Here is a 17,761-nt window from a genome sequence, read left to right as displayed (position 1 = left end):
TCTGTTGATGGTGGGTGATTTGGCCCGACCTCGTAGCATAGGGACACGTATGTGTGATCTGGCTCAACGAACAATATATATGTGTGACCTGGGTCAACGAACAGCTCAGCCTAACAGCAAAACCACGACTCGATGGGAGAGACACGCCGAGTCCAACACTGGCCCTTCGGCTGGTTAAGCGACTCGTTGGGGACTAACACCTGGCCAACCTCGACTCCCACCAAGTGTGGGAGATCCCGAGCTCCTCCCAGGGCCCGAGCTCCCCTTGACACTCGAGCTCCTCCTAAAGGGGTTCCGAGCTCTCCCTTCCTAAGAAGGGAGCACCTCGGTTTTTGGCTAAGTGTCCCGAGGGAGAAGCACCTCGGTTTTTGGCTAAGTGTCCCGAGGGAGAAGCACCTCGGGGCAGCACTGCATCCAATGCAGGTACCTCGGTGCCGAGACAAACCTGCCCTAGGTGGTCCGGCATACAATAGCTCGGCAGGTTGCAAGGAAACATTTCGGACATCCGTACCTGCAGGATCCGGTGGTAGGGTTCTGATCCCTTGCCAGGTGGCGTTCTGTTTGCCGTCTCTGAAAAGCGTGACGCGTCTGTCGAGTCCGTACCTGGCAATAGTTGTCTGTAGCCGCAACCTGCACCTACCACACCTGCCCTGGCAGTAATGGCTAGGGCAATGGCAGTTATGTCAGGTGTGACCGAGCTCCGACATAAAAGAACCCCAATCCTTATGAAGCAAAGGTATTGAAGCTTAAGCACTTTCAACACTCTTACTCTCTTTTCTTTCTTCGACATTTCTCCAATTCTAACTTAGCCATCGGAGTGTTCCCACCGAGAGAACTCCCCGGGAACCCTTCGTCTTCTCCTTCCTCTCAGGTGTCATCCGTTCCAGCCAAAAGCCAAGTCACAGCCAGCTAGGAGTGCCCAGATCGTGTAGCATCATTTGGCGCCGTCTGTGGGAAGCGCTTCAAAAAGCCTCCCTCTAACTTCTATGAAACTTCCCTCTTTTGAACTCATTAGCACCGACACCCATGGCTTCTTCTAGCAACTCCGGATGCCGGAACAACACCCCAGAGGAGCAACTCCAACTGCCCACCGTCTGCATCGAGCAGTTCACCCGTGACTATTCCGTTGCCCTCTACAGTCGGGACGACCTTCGCCAAACCTACCATCCCCCCTCCGGTGGCCGGCCAAGGTCAACTTGAAGACCTGATGCAGTGCATGCGGACCATGCAGGCCCAGGTGCAGCAGTTACAACAACTTCAGTTCCACCAGCAGCAAGTGTTGCACGAAGTATCCCAGTATCAGTACCAGCAACAATTCCTATCACTCCCTCCCCGGCATCTGGCTGCACAGCCAACCAAGCCTCATCGCTGCAGTAAACTCCCTTCCCGCCGTGGAGAGACTTCGGCATCATCTCATGGAAGGAAGGGAAGACTCCCTACCCCCGCCACACGGCCCGCAGTCAGGTTGGGGGCTTCCCAGCCGGATAGGTCGGCGTCACCTCAACACTCACAGTTCGAGCCTCTACTTGCGGAGAACAGGTTTGAAGTGCTAGCCGATGACCTGGAACAAGGTCCTTCTATCCGCAACTACTGACAACCATCCCTGCCTCCCCCTGGGCCCATCAAGTTCAACAATACTGAGGCCAACAACACCAATGTCGAGCCGGCCAAGAAGCAGTGGAGACGTCGCTGGGCTCACCAAACTGCCATGACCCACAACTTGTTCGAGCTCAAGGGAAAAATAGAAATAAGTTCGAGAGAGGTAAGAGTTACGCCACTTCTCTCAGTCCTCTCTCCTCTGTCTCCAGAGCTCCTCACAGTCCCAATGCCCAGGGACTTCAAGCTCCCACCGTTGGACAAGTACGACGGGTCCTTCGACCCCAACGATCACGTCGACGCCTTCCAGTCCCAAATGCATCTGGCCAGGACGAGTGAATCTTGCATGTGTGTGGCCTTCTCCACTACATTCAAAGGAGTAGCCCGCACCTGGTACTGAAACCTCTCGTCGGTCTCAATAAGGAGCTAGGCACAGTTCGTGCAGGTCTTCACCTCCCACTTCGTCGCCAGTAAGAGATGCCCGAGGACTCAAGAAAGCCTACGCAGCCTAGTCCAGCGGGAGGGGGAGTCCATCCGGAACCACATCAAGCGATTTAATGACGCCAGCCTATAGATACCCGACCAGGACCCTGCAGTTTGGCTCACCGCAACCAAACGGGGCATCACCCACAAAGAATTTAAATGGCACGTGATCGTCAACCAACCCAAGACCGTGACCGAGTTCCTCGAGCTCGTAGATCGGTTCATAGGGATACAGGAGGAGATCAATCAGAAGGGCGAGCACGCCCTCGAGAAAAGAAAAAGGGAACCGGAAACCCCGGCTCCAAGTGACTACAAGAAGAAGAAGGACCAACCATGTGGGGCAAAACCAGTCCAACCATTTCGAGCTCCGGCAGCAGAAAGGGTGTTTACGCCCCTCAACACAAAATGGGCTGAGATCCACATGGCAATCAAGGACGCCCCGTATGTAAAGTGGCCACCTCGGCTCAAGGCTGATCCTAATGTTAGGAACAAAAACTTGTATTCTAGTTTCCATAGAGATCACGGTCATAGTACCGAAAGCTGTAAGAATCTCCGGGATGAGATAGAAAAATTCATCCGTCGCGGATATTTGAGGAATTTCTTACAGCATAGCAATAATAATAATAAGGCAGGTCATCATGGGGAGCAGAATAAAGAAGCCCCCGAGTCCAGCAGACAGGTAGAGCAGCCGCGGAGGTAGCCTCCAGACGAGAGGCCAGTTCGGGGAACTATCCACGTAATTGTTAGAGGATCGATTGTCACGGGCTGCACTTCGGCAACAGCTCGGTCATCAACCCACGAAGCTTCCAGAGAAGAACTAAACCCCCCAAAGCGGTCGAGGGTGGAGGAACCGATCTTCTTCACTAAAGATTATGCACGAGGGGTCCATTACCCCCACGATGACGCGCTCGTCATCAAGATTAGGATCAACGACTTCGAAGTCAAGCTGTCCTAGTAGACTCGGGCAGTTCGGCGAATATCCTCTTCAAGGCATCCTTCGATCAGCTTCAACTCCAAGAAAGCGACCTGATGCCCACAAGCACTCCACTGGTGGGATTCAGCGGTGAGTAGGTCAGGCCTTTGGGGAAAGTCACCGTGCCGGTAGAGGTTGGTACCTGGCCTAGTGTGGTAAGGCTCAATCACGAGTTTCTGGTGGTCGTGACCCCCTCTCCATACAACGCAATAGTAGGTCGGCCCATCACCCATGTCCTGTTAGCGGTAGTCTCCACCTACCACTTGGCGATGAAGTTCGCTACAGACTTTGGAGTCGGAGTGGCACAAGGCGATCAGCTCGAGTCCCGCAAATGTTACATAGCCGCCCTCAAAGGAAAGGCCAAGGTAGCTGACGACCTCGAGTTGGGACGACCTGCAGAGCAGTTCGTAGAGCGAGCTACACCCACCGAGGAGACCATTCCCATCTCGACTTCGACAGATGATCCAGCTCGGGTACTTCAGATCGGCACTTCAATTAAGGAGCCCCTACGGTCTCAACTGGTAAGCTTCTTACTAAAAAATTTAGACGTTTTTGCATGGTCAGCGACAGAAATGCCCAGCATAGACCCCAACACTATCACTCACAGACTTAATACTGATCCTGTAGTTAGGCCCGTTAGACAGAAGAAATGCAACCTAGCCCCGGAGCGATGGAGGGCAATCGACGAGGAGGTCGAGAAACTCCATGTAGCCGATTTTATCAGAGAAGTCTATTGCCCGAGTTGGGTGGCCAATCCCGTTTCTGGTGAAAAAGGCAAACGGTAAGTGGTGCATGTGCATCGACTACACCGACCTGAACCAAGCATGCCCAAAGGGTTGCTTCCCACTTCCCAGGATCGACCATCTAGTTAACACGACCTCGGGGCACGGGTTGTTGAGCTTCTTAGATGCCGATTCGGGCTATAATCAAATCAAAATGGACCCAGCTGATGAGGAGAAAACCGAGTTTGACCTGTACTGCTACAAGGTCATGCACTTCGGGCTGAAGAACGTTGGGGCTACTTTTTAAAGACTTGTAAAAAAGCTGTTCGAACCACTTGTTGGCAAAAAAGTAGAGTGTTAGGTAGACGACATGGTCGTCAAAACCCAATTTTCACAAGAATTAATACAAGATTTACACTCAGTCTTTGAAATCTTGCGTAGATTTAATATGAAGTCGAATCTGAATAAGTGCATCTTCGATGTCACCTCGGGCAAATTCTTAAGGTACATCGTTAACCGGCAAGGCATTGAGGCCAACCCGGACAAAATCAAAACCATCCTACAAATGAGACCACCCCGAAAGTTGAAGGAGGTTCATAAGTTGAATGGCCGGCTAGCCGCCCTGAGCCGCTTCATGTCCAAGTCAGCAGACCGCTGCTTGCCCTTCTTTAAGGCCATAAAAAACAAAGGTTTTGAATGGACTGAAGAGTGTCGGATCACGTTTGACGAGCTCAAGAAGCACCTAGCCAGCATTCCAGTCTTAACCCGACCCGAAGAGGGTGATGTTTTAGAGTTGTACCTCTCGGCGAGTGACGAGGTGGTCAGCTCGATACTAATAAGAGAAGTAGGTCGGGTCCAATGACCCATCTATTATGTTAGTAAAGTGTTGTAAGGAGCAGATACGAGATATCCCGAGATAGAGAAATTAGCTTATGCACTGGTCATAGCAGCCCGAAAGCTCCACCCGTACTTCCAAGCTCACACTGTCATTGTCCTTACCAACGAACCTCTAAGGCAAGTCTTGATCAAGCCCAAGGTCTCAGGAAGGCTAACGAAGTAGCCATCGAGCTCAGCGAGTACGAACTCTAGTATAAACCGCGAACTGCTATCAAGGCCCAAGCCATAGCAGATTTCGTCGTAGAATGTACCTTCATTTCCGCAGTCCCTAAGCCGGTGGAACACGAGGCCCCCAGTGCGGGCGAGCCCGGGGTTCCCGGGCCAATTGAAGTCGAGCCCTGTGAAGTAGCAACCAGCGCGGTATCTCTCCTAGTTAGGCCAAGCCCGAACTAGGATGAGGAACCCTGGATCCTTCACGTAGATGGCTCATCAAACCGGCAAGGCAGCGAAGCTGGGATCATCCTGCACGGGCCAAGCGGTGTGAAAATGGAGTATGCACTATGCCTTGAGTTTGTGGCATCAACTAATGAAGCAGAGTACAAGGCACTGATACCCGGACTAGACCTGACAAAAAAAGTGAAAGCCAAGCACGCTGTCATCTGCAATGACTCTCAGCTCGTGGTAAATCAGGTTATGGGTGAGTACGAAGCCCGCGAACCAACCATGGTAGCATACTTGGCCAAAGTAAGAGGGGCTCTGCTCAACTTTCGGTCACACTTCATCCAGCAAATCCCGAGATCAGAGAACGGTGAGGTCGATGCCCTATCACGGTTAGCCAGCACGGGAGATAACACCATGAGGACTGTGCATATAGAAAACTTGCCTCGGCCAAGCACTCTCAGGGGGGCAAAGGAGGTTGCTCCCGTCGTTCAAACAGAGCCGGGCTGGATTGATCCGCTCACGAGCTTTTTGCTACACGGGGCCCTCCCCGCAGATCATAATGTCGCCAGGAGGGTAGAGCACCAGGCAGCCAAATACGTTATGATAGACGGACTGCTGTACCAAAGATCCTACACGCTCCCCTACCTGCGCTGCCTGCGACCCTCGGAAGTCGAGCTCGTCCTCCGTGACACTCATGAAGGCCTGTGCGGTGGACACTTAGGAGATAGGCCCTCGCTCAGAAAGCACTACAACAGGGGTACTACTGGCCAACAATGAAAGCAGATGCGGCCGAGCTTGTCAAAAAATGCGACAAGTGCCAGAAGCACGCCAACATCCACCAACGGCCTGCTGCCGACCTGAAATACCTCACTAGCCCATGGCCATTTGCACAATGGGGGATTGACCTACTCGGGCCATTCCCGCCAGCAACAGGACAAAGGAGGTTGCTAGTGATGGTAGTGGGCTATTTCACAAAGTGGGTCGAAGCTGAACCTCTCACAACAATCACGGCTCGGAACGTGCAGAACTTCTTTTGGAAGAATATAGTGTGTCATTTCGGATTACCTCGGGTACTAATCTCCAACAATGGTAAGCAGTTCGAAGACGTTAAGTTCAAAAACTGGTGCCGAGAAATGGGAATTCAGCAGAACTTCACCTCGGTGGCACACCCTCAGGCAAATGGCCAAATGGAAGTTATGAATATGGCTATCCTTCGAGGTCTAAAAGCGCGTCTGGACCGAGCTAAGGGACTGTGGACGGATGATCTGCCCAATGTACTATGGGCTTACCGTACCACGGAAAAGACTGCCATAGGAGAAACACCCTTTAACCCTACATACGACACCGAAGCAGTCATCCCAACCGAGATTGAAGTCTCCTCGCTGAGATTAGAAGCATATGAAGACAAAGCAAATGAAGACGAGCTACGCACCAACCTCGACCTGCTAGACGAAGTACGAGACCTCGCATACATCGGGACCGCAGCCTACTAGCAAAGGATAACTCGCTACTATAACGCCAGGGTCAAAAAGCGGACTCTCCACGTTGGCGAACTAGTTCTTCGCAAGGTTATGGAATATTGTCAACCTAAGACAATATTACCCATAAATCACCGAACTGGGTAGACCGCAAGTCGCTTCTAGAGCCTAAGGGCCAATTCATAGAGCTAGCAACGACCTCGGCAACACAAGATCCAGTCACCCTCTCAGTAGGGGCAGACTTTCAGAAAATGGACCACGAGTCACTCTCAGGGCTAAAGGGCCAAAATGTCGAGCTAACAAAGATCTCAATGCAATTAAACTCCGAGAGCGGACCACCTCTATGACGCGAATAAATTTTAAGGTGCTACCACAGTACATGACGTATCGAGGGCGCAAGCAAACCAGCAGATCCCGCGACGCTTAGCTCACCTTGGCATACAACCAGAAGACGGGCATATGCACTACTATGCCTTACTTTGCCTTATTGTGTCTTACTACGATAACATTACCCATAAATTACCAAATTGAGTAGACCACGGATCACTCCAAGAGCCAAAGGGCCAATTCACCGAGCTAGCGACGACCCCGGCAACACAAGACCCAGTCACCACCTCGGCAGGGCCAATGCGTCGAGCTAACTAAGAACCTCGACGCTATATTTGACTTAACCATCTCGCCAGCATAGGCTCAGTATGCCAAGGACAAAAGGAATCTTGGGTACAAACTCCCTAACACTTAGCCTACCTCGATAATGTTGACAAGGGTAAACACTGACCTAAGTAGCCATGTCAAGCACGTGCCTTAGTATGTCCCCCTCAGGGTATGTTGTAAAATATTATGGTCACCCCTACCAAGTACAGGGAAACAATTCGGGGTGACAGCAGTAGAAGGACGCCTACCTCGAGAACTAAACTCACTAGCTTGATAGCTCGGGATAAGACAAACACTTCGGCAGAAGAGAATTATACAAACACTTAACAAAATATGCACTCTTAGTAAAAACTGAGCTCGCAGGCCCAGGGTACAAGGAACACACAATTACTTCGAGGGCTTGTCGACCTCACTCGGAGCCTCTTTGGGGGTGTCAGCCAGGTCGGTAGCACCAGCCTCCTCATCGTCGCCCTCCTCTTCGGAGTCTGGGTCATCCATGGCCTGGCGGGCCATGTCGTTTGTGATCCTCCAGGTGGTGATGGCACTTGTGTCGAGGTCGGGGTATGTATGCCTTATCAACCACCTACTGAGCTTAAACCCCCTACGGTAGACCTGTGACATCACATCGTCAAACTTAGATGATTTGACGTAGTCGATAATGGCCTGGACCTTTGTCTCCTCGAGAGCTTGATCGAAGATTTCGGTCTTCTCCTTAATGTCAGTCGTAAGGTACTCCACCTCGTGCTCTAGGACCCCCTTCGCTTCCTTAAGCGCTTGCGCCTTGAGCTACGAAGCCTTCTAACCTGCCTTTAGGCTCTCCACCTCAAGCTTTAAGGCCTCTTGGCCTGCTCTAAGCCCGTTCACCTCAACTTTCAGCCTGCCCCTCTCACGGGCTAGCTCCTTGTTCTCTCACAGCAGAACTTCAATAAAGCCCTTCTAAGCTGCAGCGTCACTTTCCAACTGATGAATCTTGCACCGAGCTGCCCTCATATCAGTATGAGCTGCGCGAGATGACTCCTTTGCAGCCAAAGCGCGCCTTAGGTATTTGTCAGACTGAAAGGCCACCGCGTGTACAGCAGTGTTCACCTGGAAAAAGGAGGTCGATCAGTACCAGAGAGGAAAGAATGAAAGAATAGGAAAGTGGTGACCCTTAGAGTGCGAACTCACCACCATAGTGTGGGTTGCAGCACGGGCCCCGAGCTGACCAGGGGTGAGTTCAGCCTAGTCTATAACCTCTGCGGAGATTACATCCCCTCTACTTCTTTCAAGGCTGACCTGGGGTTTCAAGATGCTCTCCTCCTCCTCTTGGCTCCCCGAGCCGGATGCTATCGTCTCTGCAGCATGATGAGTCAATCCTTCGGAAGCCTCAGCAGCAACCTCGGCAGGATTAGGAACTTCGGCGGCAGCCCCAGCTGGCTCAACGACCGGCTCTGCTGCCATTTCAGGCTCCTGAGATTTTAAGTCCCTCTCCAAATCTATCACTGGAGGGGCACTAGGAAGCTCAAGTCCCAAGATGGGAGCTTGCGGGAGATCGGGTTCAGGGGTGGGGGTACTTGGGGGCTCCACGCGTGCCTTCTTGGCGGTTCTCTTTTTCCTCTTCTTCATTTGGTGAAGGAGCCTCGGGTCGGTAATCCTTTCTTTCTCCATGGGACCTGCATTAGAGCTCGGTGTTAGTAAACTTGAAAACACATGGCTGATTAAGCAAGACACTAAAGTAGAAATAGACCTACCCGGGCTAAAACTGGCCTGTGTAAGCTTCTCTTCGACAATGCAATCCCTGTGATCAAACCCAACCTGAGCCCATGAGTGGAATGTTTCCCCCGTCTTCTGGTCGAGAGTAATGCTGGGGGCTTGGGTAGCCACCCTCCAGCTAGTAAGGAAGGGCCACTCCGTGCTGCTCCGGACTACAAAGTAGTCTCGCTTCCAGACCGAGACCTTGCTTGGGAATTAATGTAACAATTTGAACCCCGGGCGAGGGGACAGATAGTATGTCCGCCCGCGCTCGGGGGGAACGCCCGAGGCGCTCTTCTTTATTAACAGAATGGGAAAAAGGATGTCTGTGTCTAAGGGAAAGTTATGTGCGGAACAAAGGGAGATAGTCCCGACCACGTTCCGAATAGAGTTTGGGTGGAGCTGGTCCAGCGTGATGTTGAAGCGTCTCAACACCTCGGGAATGTGGCGGTGAAGAGGGAGACGAATCCTACCAACGAGTTGCTCCCTAAAGATCACAATCTCATATGAATCGTGCTTCCAAGGAGAGTTGCCGGTAGGAAGACTATATGAGTACCCCTAAGGCAGGTTGAAGTGTTGGATGAGGTGTTGAAGCCTCTCCAGCGTCATAGTTGATGGAACGAACTGATCTGGCACCCGACCTCGGCAGGAGGTGGACGCCAACTTACCCGAAGTCACCTGTGCCTCATGAGAAGGCCGGGCGACAACAGGGTCACCCCGATCCAAGGTACCCACCTCGGGTTCATCTAACAGATTGTCCCCGCTAGACATAGAATGAAATGAACTGAAAAAGGAGAAAGGGAAGCTCGGGGACTCGCCGGGAAAAAACGCAACCGAACTAGAACTCAACGAACTAGAAGACCCGAACTGAAGACTCCAAACGCGAGCTCAAGCTAGACGAAAGATACTTAGTGGCAAAAGAAAGTGACCAGGGTCCCCCATTATTTATAGTCGTTGGGCCCGGGCACCAAGGGTCAAGATCGAAGCAATCTGATGGTCCTCAAGAAAACCGGCTGCGAGACTCTCAAGGCGAAATCAGTTTAGCGCGTATTTTGGCGTCCGTGAAGTCCAGATCGCGTGACGTCCGCACGTAAGTTTTACGCAACCCAGGTTTTTCCTTCCGAGTGAACCGAACACCATACAGGTCTGGCCAACTAGTTGCGCGACAGGGTGGCACAAGTACCTAACCAAAGCGTGACACATCTGTCGAGTTCGTACCTAGCAATAGCAATCTGTAGCTGCAACTGCACCTACACCTGCCCTGGCAGTAATGGCTAGGGCAGTGGCGGTTATGTCAGGTGTGACCGAGCTCTGACATAAAAGAACCTCAATCCTCACGAAGCAAAGGTATTGAAGCTTAAGCACTTTCAGCACTCTTACTCTCTGTTCTTTCTTTGAGATTTCTCCAGTTCTAATTTAGCCATCGGAGTGTTTGCATTGGGAGAACTCCCCGGGCTTCTCCTTCCTCTTAGGTGCCATCCGTTCCAGCAAGAAGCCAAGTCACAGCCAGCTAGGAGTGTTCAGATCGTGTAGCATCAACTCTCATGTGTTTGTAACTTAAAATTCAAACAAACACATGCAAACATGTGTTGCTATGTAAGTAGGATGGTAAGGCGAAGTATTTTGGTCTCCATGGGGGACTCTCTTAGACTCTTGGTATTCTTGAGATGAATCTCGTGTGAAAGCTTTGTAGACTCCTTTTTATAGAGGAATCACTAAAGCTATAACTAGAAACACACAAAGAGACTTTTTATTCGGGAAGTGGATCATGATTCTCAGGGTACCTAATGTGTGAAGGCATAAAGCCTAATTGGGGTTTGCCATGTGTCCAGTGAGCATCTTTTGAAATTGTGACTCCCCCTTTTTAGAATTCTCATGTGGCACATTTCCGGCTACAACCCTTTCGTGCCTATTCGCGGTCATGTGTTAAGAGTAAAACATCTTTAAGCAATGACATGTCTTAGTAACATGGCTTATTGTGACGAGGTGGCTGTAAGCCATCATAGCTGCTCGCAAGGCAACCTATACCATCAAGACTTGGGATAGCCATGAGCGATGCATAGAGCATCGCACGCAAGCATACGTGATTGAATTCATCACTTCCGGATGATTCTAAGTCATTGCAACGACCTCCAATTGTGTTTTCGTAGCGACTTTATCAATGGATACAATGTTCATTGCTGCTTCTGTGGTGATCACCCGTGTGATCATGATCCTCATCACAAGCTCAGCGGCGTTGATCTTCATAGACATACACTACTTGCTGGTTTGCTCTCAACCAACCAAATAGCACCGGTGCAAAGTGAACTTCCAACCAGCCTAGAGTTTGACTTTACCTAAACAGCAAATATTTGCATTTGCACCCTTCGAAATGGAGCCTCAGGGGACATGGCGTGCCAACCTAGTGCAGTGCCCCAGAAGAGGATTCGGAACTGGGAAAAACTTCCCTTAGACATCATTAACCACCTCATTCGCTAGGTGATGACTGGCTAGATGATGACTGCGACCACCGACGGTGTTTCTTGCAAATGGTGGAACTTCATCTACTAAAGAGTCTGCATAGCCCTTGCAAACTAACATGTGTCGTTGCCAACATTCTTTATATAATTTAAAATAGCAAAGGTTTTAGGAAGAATTATCTTGCAAATGCTTAAAAGGATGCCTCCAAGCTTTCACGATTTTACTTTTATTAATCTCGATCGTGTGGGCAAGGAATGGAGGTAGATCTGGACTCAAATTCTATGCCTGAGATTTCACGAAGTCCTGCTCGTCGAGGATTCACAAACCACAACCAAAAGTTTATGGGAAAATGGCAAATTCATTATTGCGACTTGGGATGGAAACAGAAACCAAAACGAAATAGGCAGTCACAGGTGAGATTGACGAGGTAGCTTCTTCAAATGTACCAGTTCTATATCTGATTGAACGAATTGCTAATTCCTTAAAGGAATTTATAGCTTCAAATAGATGAAAAAAAAAACTAAAAATGTGCTAATACTAACTTGAAACTCTGCAACTGTCTTCCTAATCATGATTAAGTAAATCAATTATGATGAACTTCATTCTCTGGGTGGGTTGCTGGGTGAGATTTGCCTGTTAAATTGGTCAAGGAGAAACAAAGGAGCAATGTAGCAATTTTGTTAGATTCTCAGTTGTATGTCATTGTAATGTATATCCATTACGAGGAGAAAAAATAAAAGAACGCTCCTTCCTTGGGGGGAGTTGGACTCCGGATGAGAAACCCCTGGAGTCTAATTTCTTTCATTACTCTTTTGTACATCATCAGCCCAGAAGCCACAGACCCAGCCCGACTAATTTTATACACTTCTAGAACCAAAGCTCCAACATCCCCCGCGTGTGATCCTAAAAATCTTTCATGGGCTAAAGGTTTCGTATACTGTACATTTATCATCTCCTGTGATGATCCCTTGTAAAGAAGGGATGCCTCAGCGCTTCGCGAGCACTAAGCCGGTCCACAGGGTCATACTTGAGCAAACCTAGTACCAAGTCTATAAGATCCCCTGCCGAATGGTCCACATGCTGCATTACTAGGTTCTGCGAATACCAAAAAAAGAAAAATACAAACCAAGTTAACGCACAATAGAAAAATTAACCACAATGATCAACAAGAAAAGACAGCATTCCGTGAAAATAAACAAGGAAATGGGAGTTCACGCAGGGTGTCCTGGTTAAAACACCAGAAGTTAGAAAACAGGAAACATGACGACATGGGTGATATAAATAACCTGCAGACGAGGCAACTTAGTAACAGCTTTAATGCTCTCTCTTGATGTTGCACCCTCAGGCCAGTCTAGTCTACCTCTTCTAACGTATTTCTCAGCAGGTCGGCTAAACATAGAATTAAACCCAAGTTACAAAATGAGGATCAATGTCTAAATTATGGAACACTAAGTTCAAGTCTATCAGAAAACCTACTCCACTCGCTTCAACATGTGCTGAGGCAATGGACCCAATACTCTCTCCATCATGGCAAGATGCTCCAAGTTCTCATGGGTCTGAAACAAAGCCTCTCCCTGTGGTCACGCAAAATTGGAATAATCAAATTTTGATGCTTACTAGCAAAACTTCCAACTACAAGAAAACAAAAACAGGCATTTGGGCGCAAGAATACCGAGCATAGCTCCACCAAAATACAACCAACACTCCATATGTCGCATGGATAGCTCCACCCAAGTCCTATAAACATGTCAAGACAGGATTTAGTTAAATCACTCCCCTTCGTACTTGTCACAAATATCAATAATTCATCATAAAATCAAAATACGATAACAAATGAGAATGAGCAGAAACATACCTAGAATGACTTCAGGTGCACGGTAATGCCGAGTTGAAACTATGTAGCTGTGGTCTTGATTCTCATATGTTGTGCTACCAAAATCAATTACCTTTATAGTACTGGACTTTGGCAACCTTTTGAAATATGAACCATCCTTGGGGGATCGGGAGGAAACCTGTAATCACAGAAAGGAAAAAAACAAACATTAAAAACAGTTGTTTAAGGACAGGGAATTGTGAAATTGGGTAAGAAAACATGACCAAAATGCATAAAATAAGTCACAAGTATACCTTGTAGTCTGGTACTTTAACATACTCTGGGGAGACAAATAGAATGTTCTCAGGCTTCAAATCAGTATGAATGAAACGCAAATCATGCATGACTGCAAAAAATAAATCACAAACATAAACAAGTATTCATAGCACAAATGAAGAAAGCCAAAAGGAGTAAAACATTTCAAATGTGTAATCACTAACAATAGATGACAACAAACAAGCTACTTCTAGTCATATAACAACTACCAACAGTAAAAGATTATAAGAATCCTAATAGAGATAAAATTGTAATGATTCCTTAAGCAATTTTAAGGGAAGATGCAATTTATCTCCAACTACAATTGTTGCGGTACAACTTGAAAAGGACAAAAGGAACTGGCAAGATGACTACACACATGCTACACATTCCAACAGTTGCCCTCCAATCTCGCGAACTAGATCAATGGGAAAAGAGCGATAATTGTTTTTCCGTAGAAAATCGTATAAGCTTGGTCCAAGCTTCTCAAATACCTGTTGAAAGAATTTAAATCCATCCACAAGCCTTAACCCCCAAAATATTTGTGAAATTGGGGAAATCAAGCCATTACAGATCAACCATATACTTACAATACAGATATGATTACGATAGTCAAACCAGTTCCGTATTTGCACACAACTGCAAAGAATAAACCAGCTTAACCACACAAGGTTTACCTTAAACCAACTACAGTGCCAACAAGGGATTAAGTATGTATGAGAGAATGGATGTAATAAAACTCACCGGCCACCATTTTTGTCATGTTTTGCCAGCTGTTGAAGGACTTCAATTTCTATCATTGCAGCATCACGATACTTCTTAATGCCACGAACAATTTTAATGGCAACCATTTCCTTCCTTTCCCTGTCCCAGCATTCCAAAACCTGCCCAAAAGTCCCTGTAGAAGAGAAGACCAGAAAAAGTTATTAGAGGAAATGTTTGCATGCATGTCCACATATAAATACACATAATAAATAAGAGAGTGAGGTGTAAGTGACAACTTAAGATTAAAATAAAGCAAAATCCTTGAAGAACAAGTAATAGAATCATATTAAGAACAACAAAAGATGAAAATAAAACAAACATCTACTTCAAGAATTCAAGGACAAAAACTCACCTTCACCCATTTTGCTGTGAATCCGATCTGAAAACAATGACAAAAAATCACAAATTAGGAAAAGTGATCTTCAAATATGGATCATGAATTAGCTTCCAACCATAAACACTAAAATATTTGTGATAATAAAATTCCAATACATGCTAAATTCATGGTCTCAGCCAAATTAAAAATGGGCAAGTGAATAAACCCTAGAGGAAATCTAATTTTGGAAAGCCCCACATGGAAAGATCAATATGTCAGCAGCAGGAGGGTTTTTACGGCCTGCCTTCAAAAAGAGTTGAAGATTTCATTGATGGTGCAAGAGAGAGCAAAACAACGTGTTTGGTGCTAGAATAAAAGACAGTTATTTTCATAATCAGCATACAACCCAAAAACAGCTATCTTAGAAAACCAAACACCCTATACTTGAGGGAATCATATAACTTTCAGGTATCTCGGCAATCCAAACCAACTTGGCACTGGCTTAATGGAAAGTTGATTTGGCTTGGAGAAATCTTTAGACAAACCAAAATAAATAAAATTTGGTTGATATACCAATTAAAAAGGCATAAAAAAACTTGCAAAGGTGAGCTAAAAGTTAAAAACACATGAACCAAGGAACATAACAAGATGGTGAAGACTCCAAAACAGAAAGAAGGTGACATTGCATTATCGAAAACCAATAGAATCAAACAGAGCATTTAACATAACGGATGATCAGACCACATAATTTAAATGTAAAGAACAGTTCTTTAATGGTGATCAAGTGTAATTACAGCGAGAAGTTAAATTTTCTCCAAGCGCAAACATGTAATGTCCATCTTTGTCATCATCTCGCCATGGGGGGGAATCATTTCGAGCCACTCCCTTTAATAACAGAGAAGAACTAGTATGTTCTGAGGGTGCTCTTGAAGGTGCAAAGCTTGTCAAGTTTCCAACCTCTTGCCCACAAAATAATCCTGGCTGAGCCTACACACAGCCATCCATTCATATTCCACTCAACAAACATAAGTAAAATCTTTCCCCTCCCATTATTATCCCCTTCCAATAAAACCCCTCAGTGATTGTCAACATCCCATAAATAAACAGATATTATTTGGATGAAGAAACATGGAATGCTTACCACACCAAAACAGAGTATCCTTTACAATAAATAAAGAAGAATAAAGTAAATAGTTAAATTCTATAGGAAATCCAACAGAGCAAATAAGAACCAAGATAGCAAAATGTTCTTCCATTAACAAAGCTAACTAATAAGCAAGAAGGCCGACAACCAATAACCCAAAAACTTAGACAAAACCTAATTATCACAATTGAAATTGAAATTACATACAATTACGATTAAAAATAATTTTTAATTTGCAAATAAGAAACGCCAAAAGGCCTAAATGCACCATAACAGATTTCTTACGAAATAATAAAAAGTCTTATAAAATAAACATGGAGAATAAATTTACCCAGCGATGGATCTGAAGCTTCCATATAAAACCCAACTTTCCGATTAACCGTAAAAAGATAAAAGACCAAATTTTAAATACCAAGCAATAAGCATAAGCCGAAGCCAAAAAGGGAATCAAAGACAGCGAAACCAAAATCAAATATAATATTTAACAAAAAAATCAAGCATAATAGAGAAAACGACGAAAAGACCCGAACGTAATGGCACAAAACAAGCATGAAATCTGGTATTTATTAGTTTATGGAAGAAAGCTATGTAACCTGGTAGGAAAAATCCTATTCTTTGAAAGGAACATCATCTTTTATGAAGATCCAACGAGAAAACGAATAGAATTCCAACCACAGAAAATCACATAATCTGATTAAAGCTACAGTTAGATCGCTCCAAATACCACGATGATGTAAACTAGAACAATCAAAAAAGAAAAATCTACCAGTACCTATCAGATCAGGCAAAGAATAAATAGAAAATTCATAGATCCACCTGAGCAATATCAATATCGTTATAAAAAACAACAAATCATCCCTTGAACTTTTGGTAACAATAAAAGAACCTTACCAGATCTGACAAGGATAAACTTCAAAGAAATCCATCAGATCTATCAACGAAAAGATAAAGACAACGCAAACACCGTGGAGAAAAAAATTATAAAGTTCGGAAAAAAATAAAACCTACCGTAGGTACCTGAGGTACATCCCAAGCTAGCTTCGGCCTCTTACGAGGACGCCGATCCATGTGAGAATGAGGAAATTCCGTCAAGCATTCCATCTCCGAGATCAAGAAAAACAAAATACTTGAAGAGAATAGAGAGCAATTATAGATTTCGAAAGATCAGACTGAAGAAAACAAGAAAGATAATGAGGCGATGGCCGATGAGGCGGTGGGCTTTCTGATGAGGAAACCCTAACCCTAGCAAAGCAAGAGGCGGTTGATAAACTTGAGATTGCCGTGTTTGTCGCGACTCGTTTCAAAACCTAATTGGCTAATTGTTTGGTGTTGGTAGTCTGACCTTAACTTAACCCTAGTTATATTTCAACCATAGTTAAGTTGGCTTTCGGTCTCGACAAATTTCCTTTTGACTCGTCCCGAGGGACGAGGCGAGGCTCGGCTCAACTTATAAAAAGAAGAGTTATGGCATAAAATTTCTTAAATTACTCGTAAGGTTTAATTAATTAACTAACTCTATTATTATTGTTTGATTATTATTACGAAGTATCTTTATTATTTTTAAATTTTTGATAATTGATTTTAGCATTCGTTAATATTTAGTGAAAGATTGTATTTTAGTTTGAGTGACAATTTAGTCCACAAATTTTAAAATGCGATAATTTATTATTTGAATTTTCAAAATGTGATAGTTCAGAATTGGAAATTTTAAAATGTGATTGGTTAATGGCATGTATTGGATTGTCACATTTTGAAAGTTTGGGTACTGAATTATCACATTTTAAAGTTTGGGGACTAAATTGTCACTCGAGCCAAAGTATAGAGTACTGATCGAGAATTTTTGCTTTTAAAAACTCAATTTTATTCTTCGTTCCTCTCCCTCATTCTTCTCCTCTTTCATTGTTTTATTCATTTCAACAGCAACAAACCCAGTGGTGACATAACCCCCTCCACTAACGTCGTTTCCATTGTCGTCGACCAGAGCAATGATTGTTGATCTTGGCTCCAATTCATGCATAGCACCAATACCTCCA

The 17,761-nt window shown here is 45.9% G+C and overlaps 1 protein-coding gene across 2 annotated transcripts; it reads right to left on the bottom strand.

Annotated features, from left to right (window-relative positions):
• Positions 1-12,042: 12,042 nt before the first annotated feature.
• Positions 12,043-17,148, bottom strand: LOC148862662 (serine/threonine-protein kinase AFC2-like). 2 transcript variants are annotated; one of them, XM_088975255.1, is made up of 12 exons: positions 16,737-17,148; positions 15,379-15,571; positions 14,621-14,647; positions 14,248-14,401; positions 14,094-14,142; positions 13,883-13,997; positions 13,503-13,594; positions 13,231-13,387; positions 13,048-13,112; positions 12,852-12,949; positions 12,662-12,764; positions 12,043-12,470 (listed from the first exon to the last, which is right to left on the bottom strand). In XM_088975255.1, the coding sequence occupies exons 1-12, from the start codon at positions 16,827-16,829 to the stop codon at positions 12,324-12,326; spliced, it is 1,293 nt and encodes a 430-aa protein (XP_088831381.1). In that variant the 5' UTR covers positions 16,830-17,148; the 3' UTR covers positions 12,043-12,323. The 2 variants fall into 2 exon arrangements, with proteins under 2 accessions (XP_088831381.1, XP_088831382.1); XM_088975256.1 differs by having other exon boundaries at positions 16,746-17,025.
• Between the last annotated feature and the right edge of the window lie 613 nt (positions 17,149-17,761).

The sequence above is a fragment of the Nelumbo lutea genome, chromosome 3 (genome assembly GCF_056320005.1).
Source record: "Nelumbo lutea isolate HS-2025 chromosome 3, American lotus-T2T, whole genome shotgun sequence".
Classification (NCBI taxonomy): domain Eukaryota; kingdom Viridiplantae; phylum Streptophyta; class Magnoliopsida; order Proteales; family Nelumbonaceae; genus Nelumbo; species Nelumbo lutea.
The sequence above is the reverse complement of the archived record's forward strand: the minus strand, read 5'-3'. Positions and strand labels throughout refer to the sequence as shown.

What these genes read in the sequence shown, in the direction of transcription:
- LOC148862662 (XM_088975255.1), bottom strand. Translation starts at nt 16,829, where the DNA reads ATGGAATGCTTGACGGAATTTCCTCATTCTCACATGGATCGGCGTCCT. An exon ending in TCACAGCAAAATGGGTGAAG is followed by an intron (nt 14,402 to 14,620) that starts GTGAGTTTTTGT and finishes TCTCTTCTACAG; the next exon opens with GGACTTTTGGGCAGGTTTTG. An exon ending in ACTGTTGGAATGTGTAGCAT is followed by an intron (nt 13,595 to 13,882) that starts GTGTGTAGTCAT and finishes TATTTTTTGCAG; the next exon opens with TCATGCATGATTTGCGTTTC.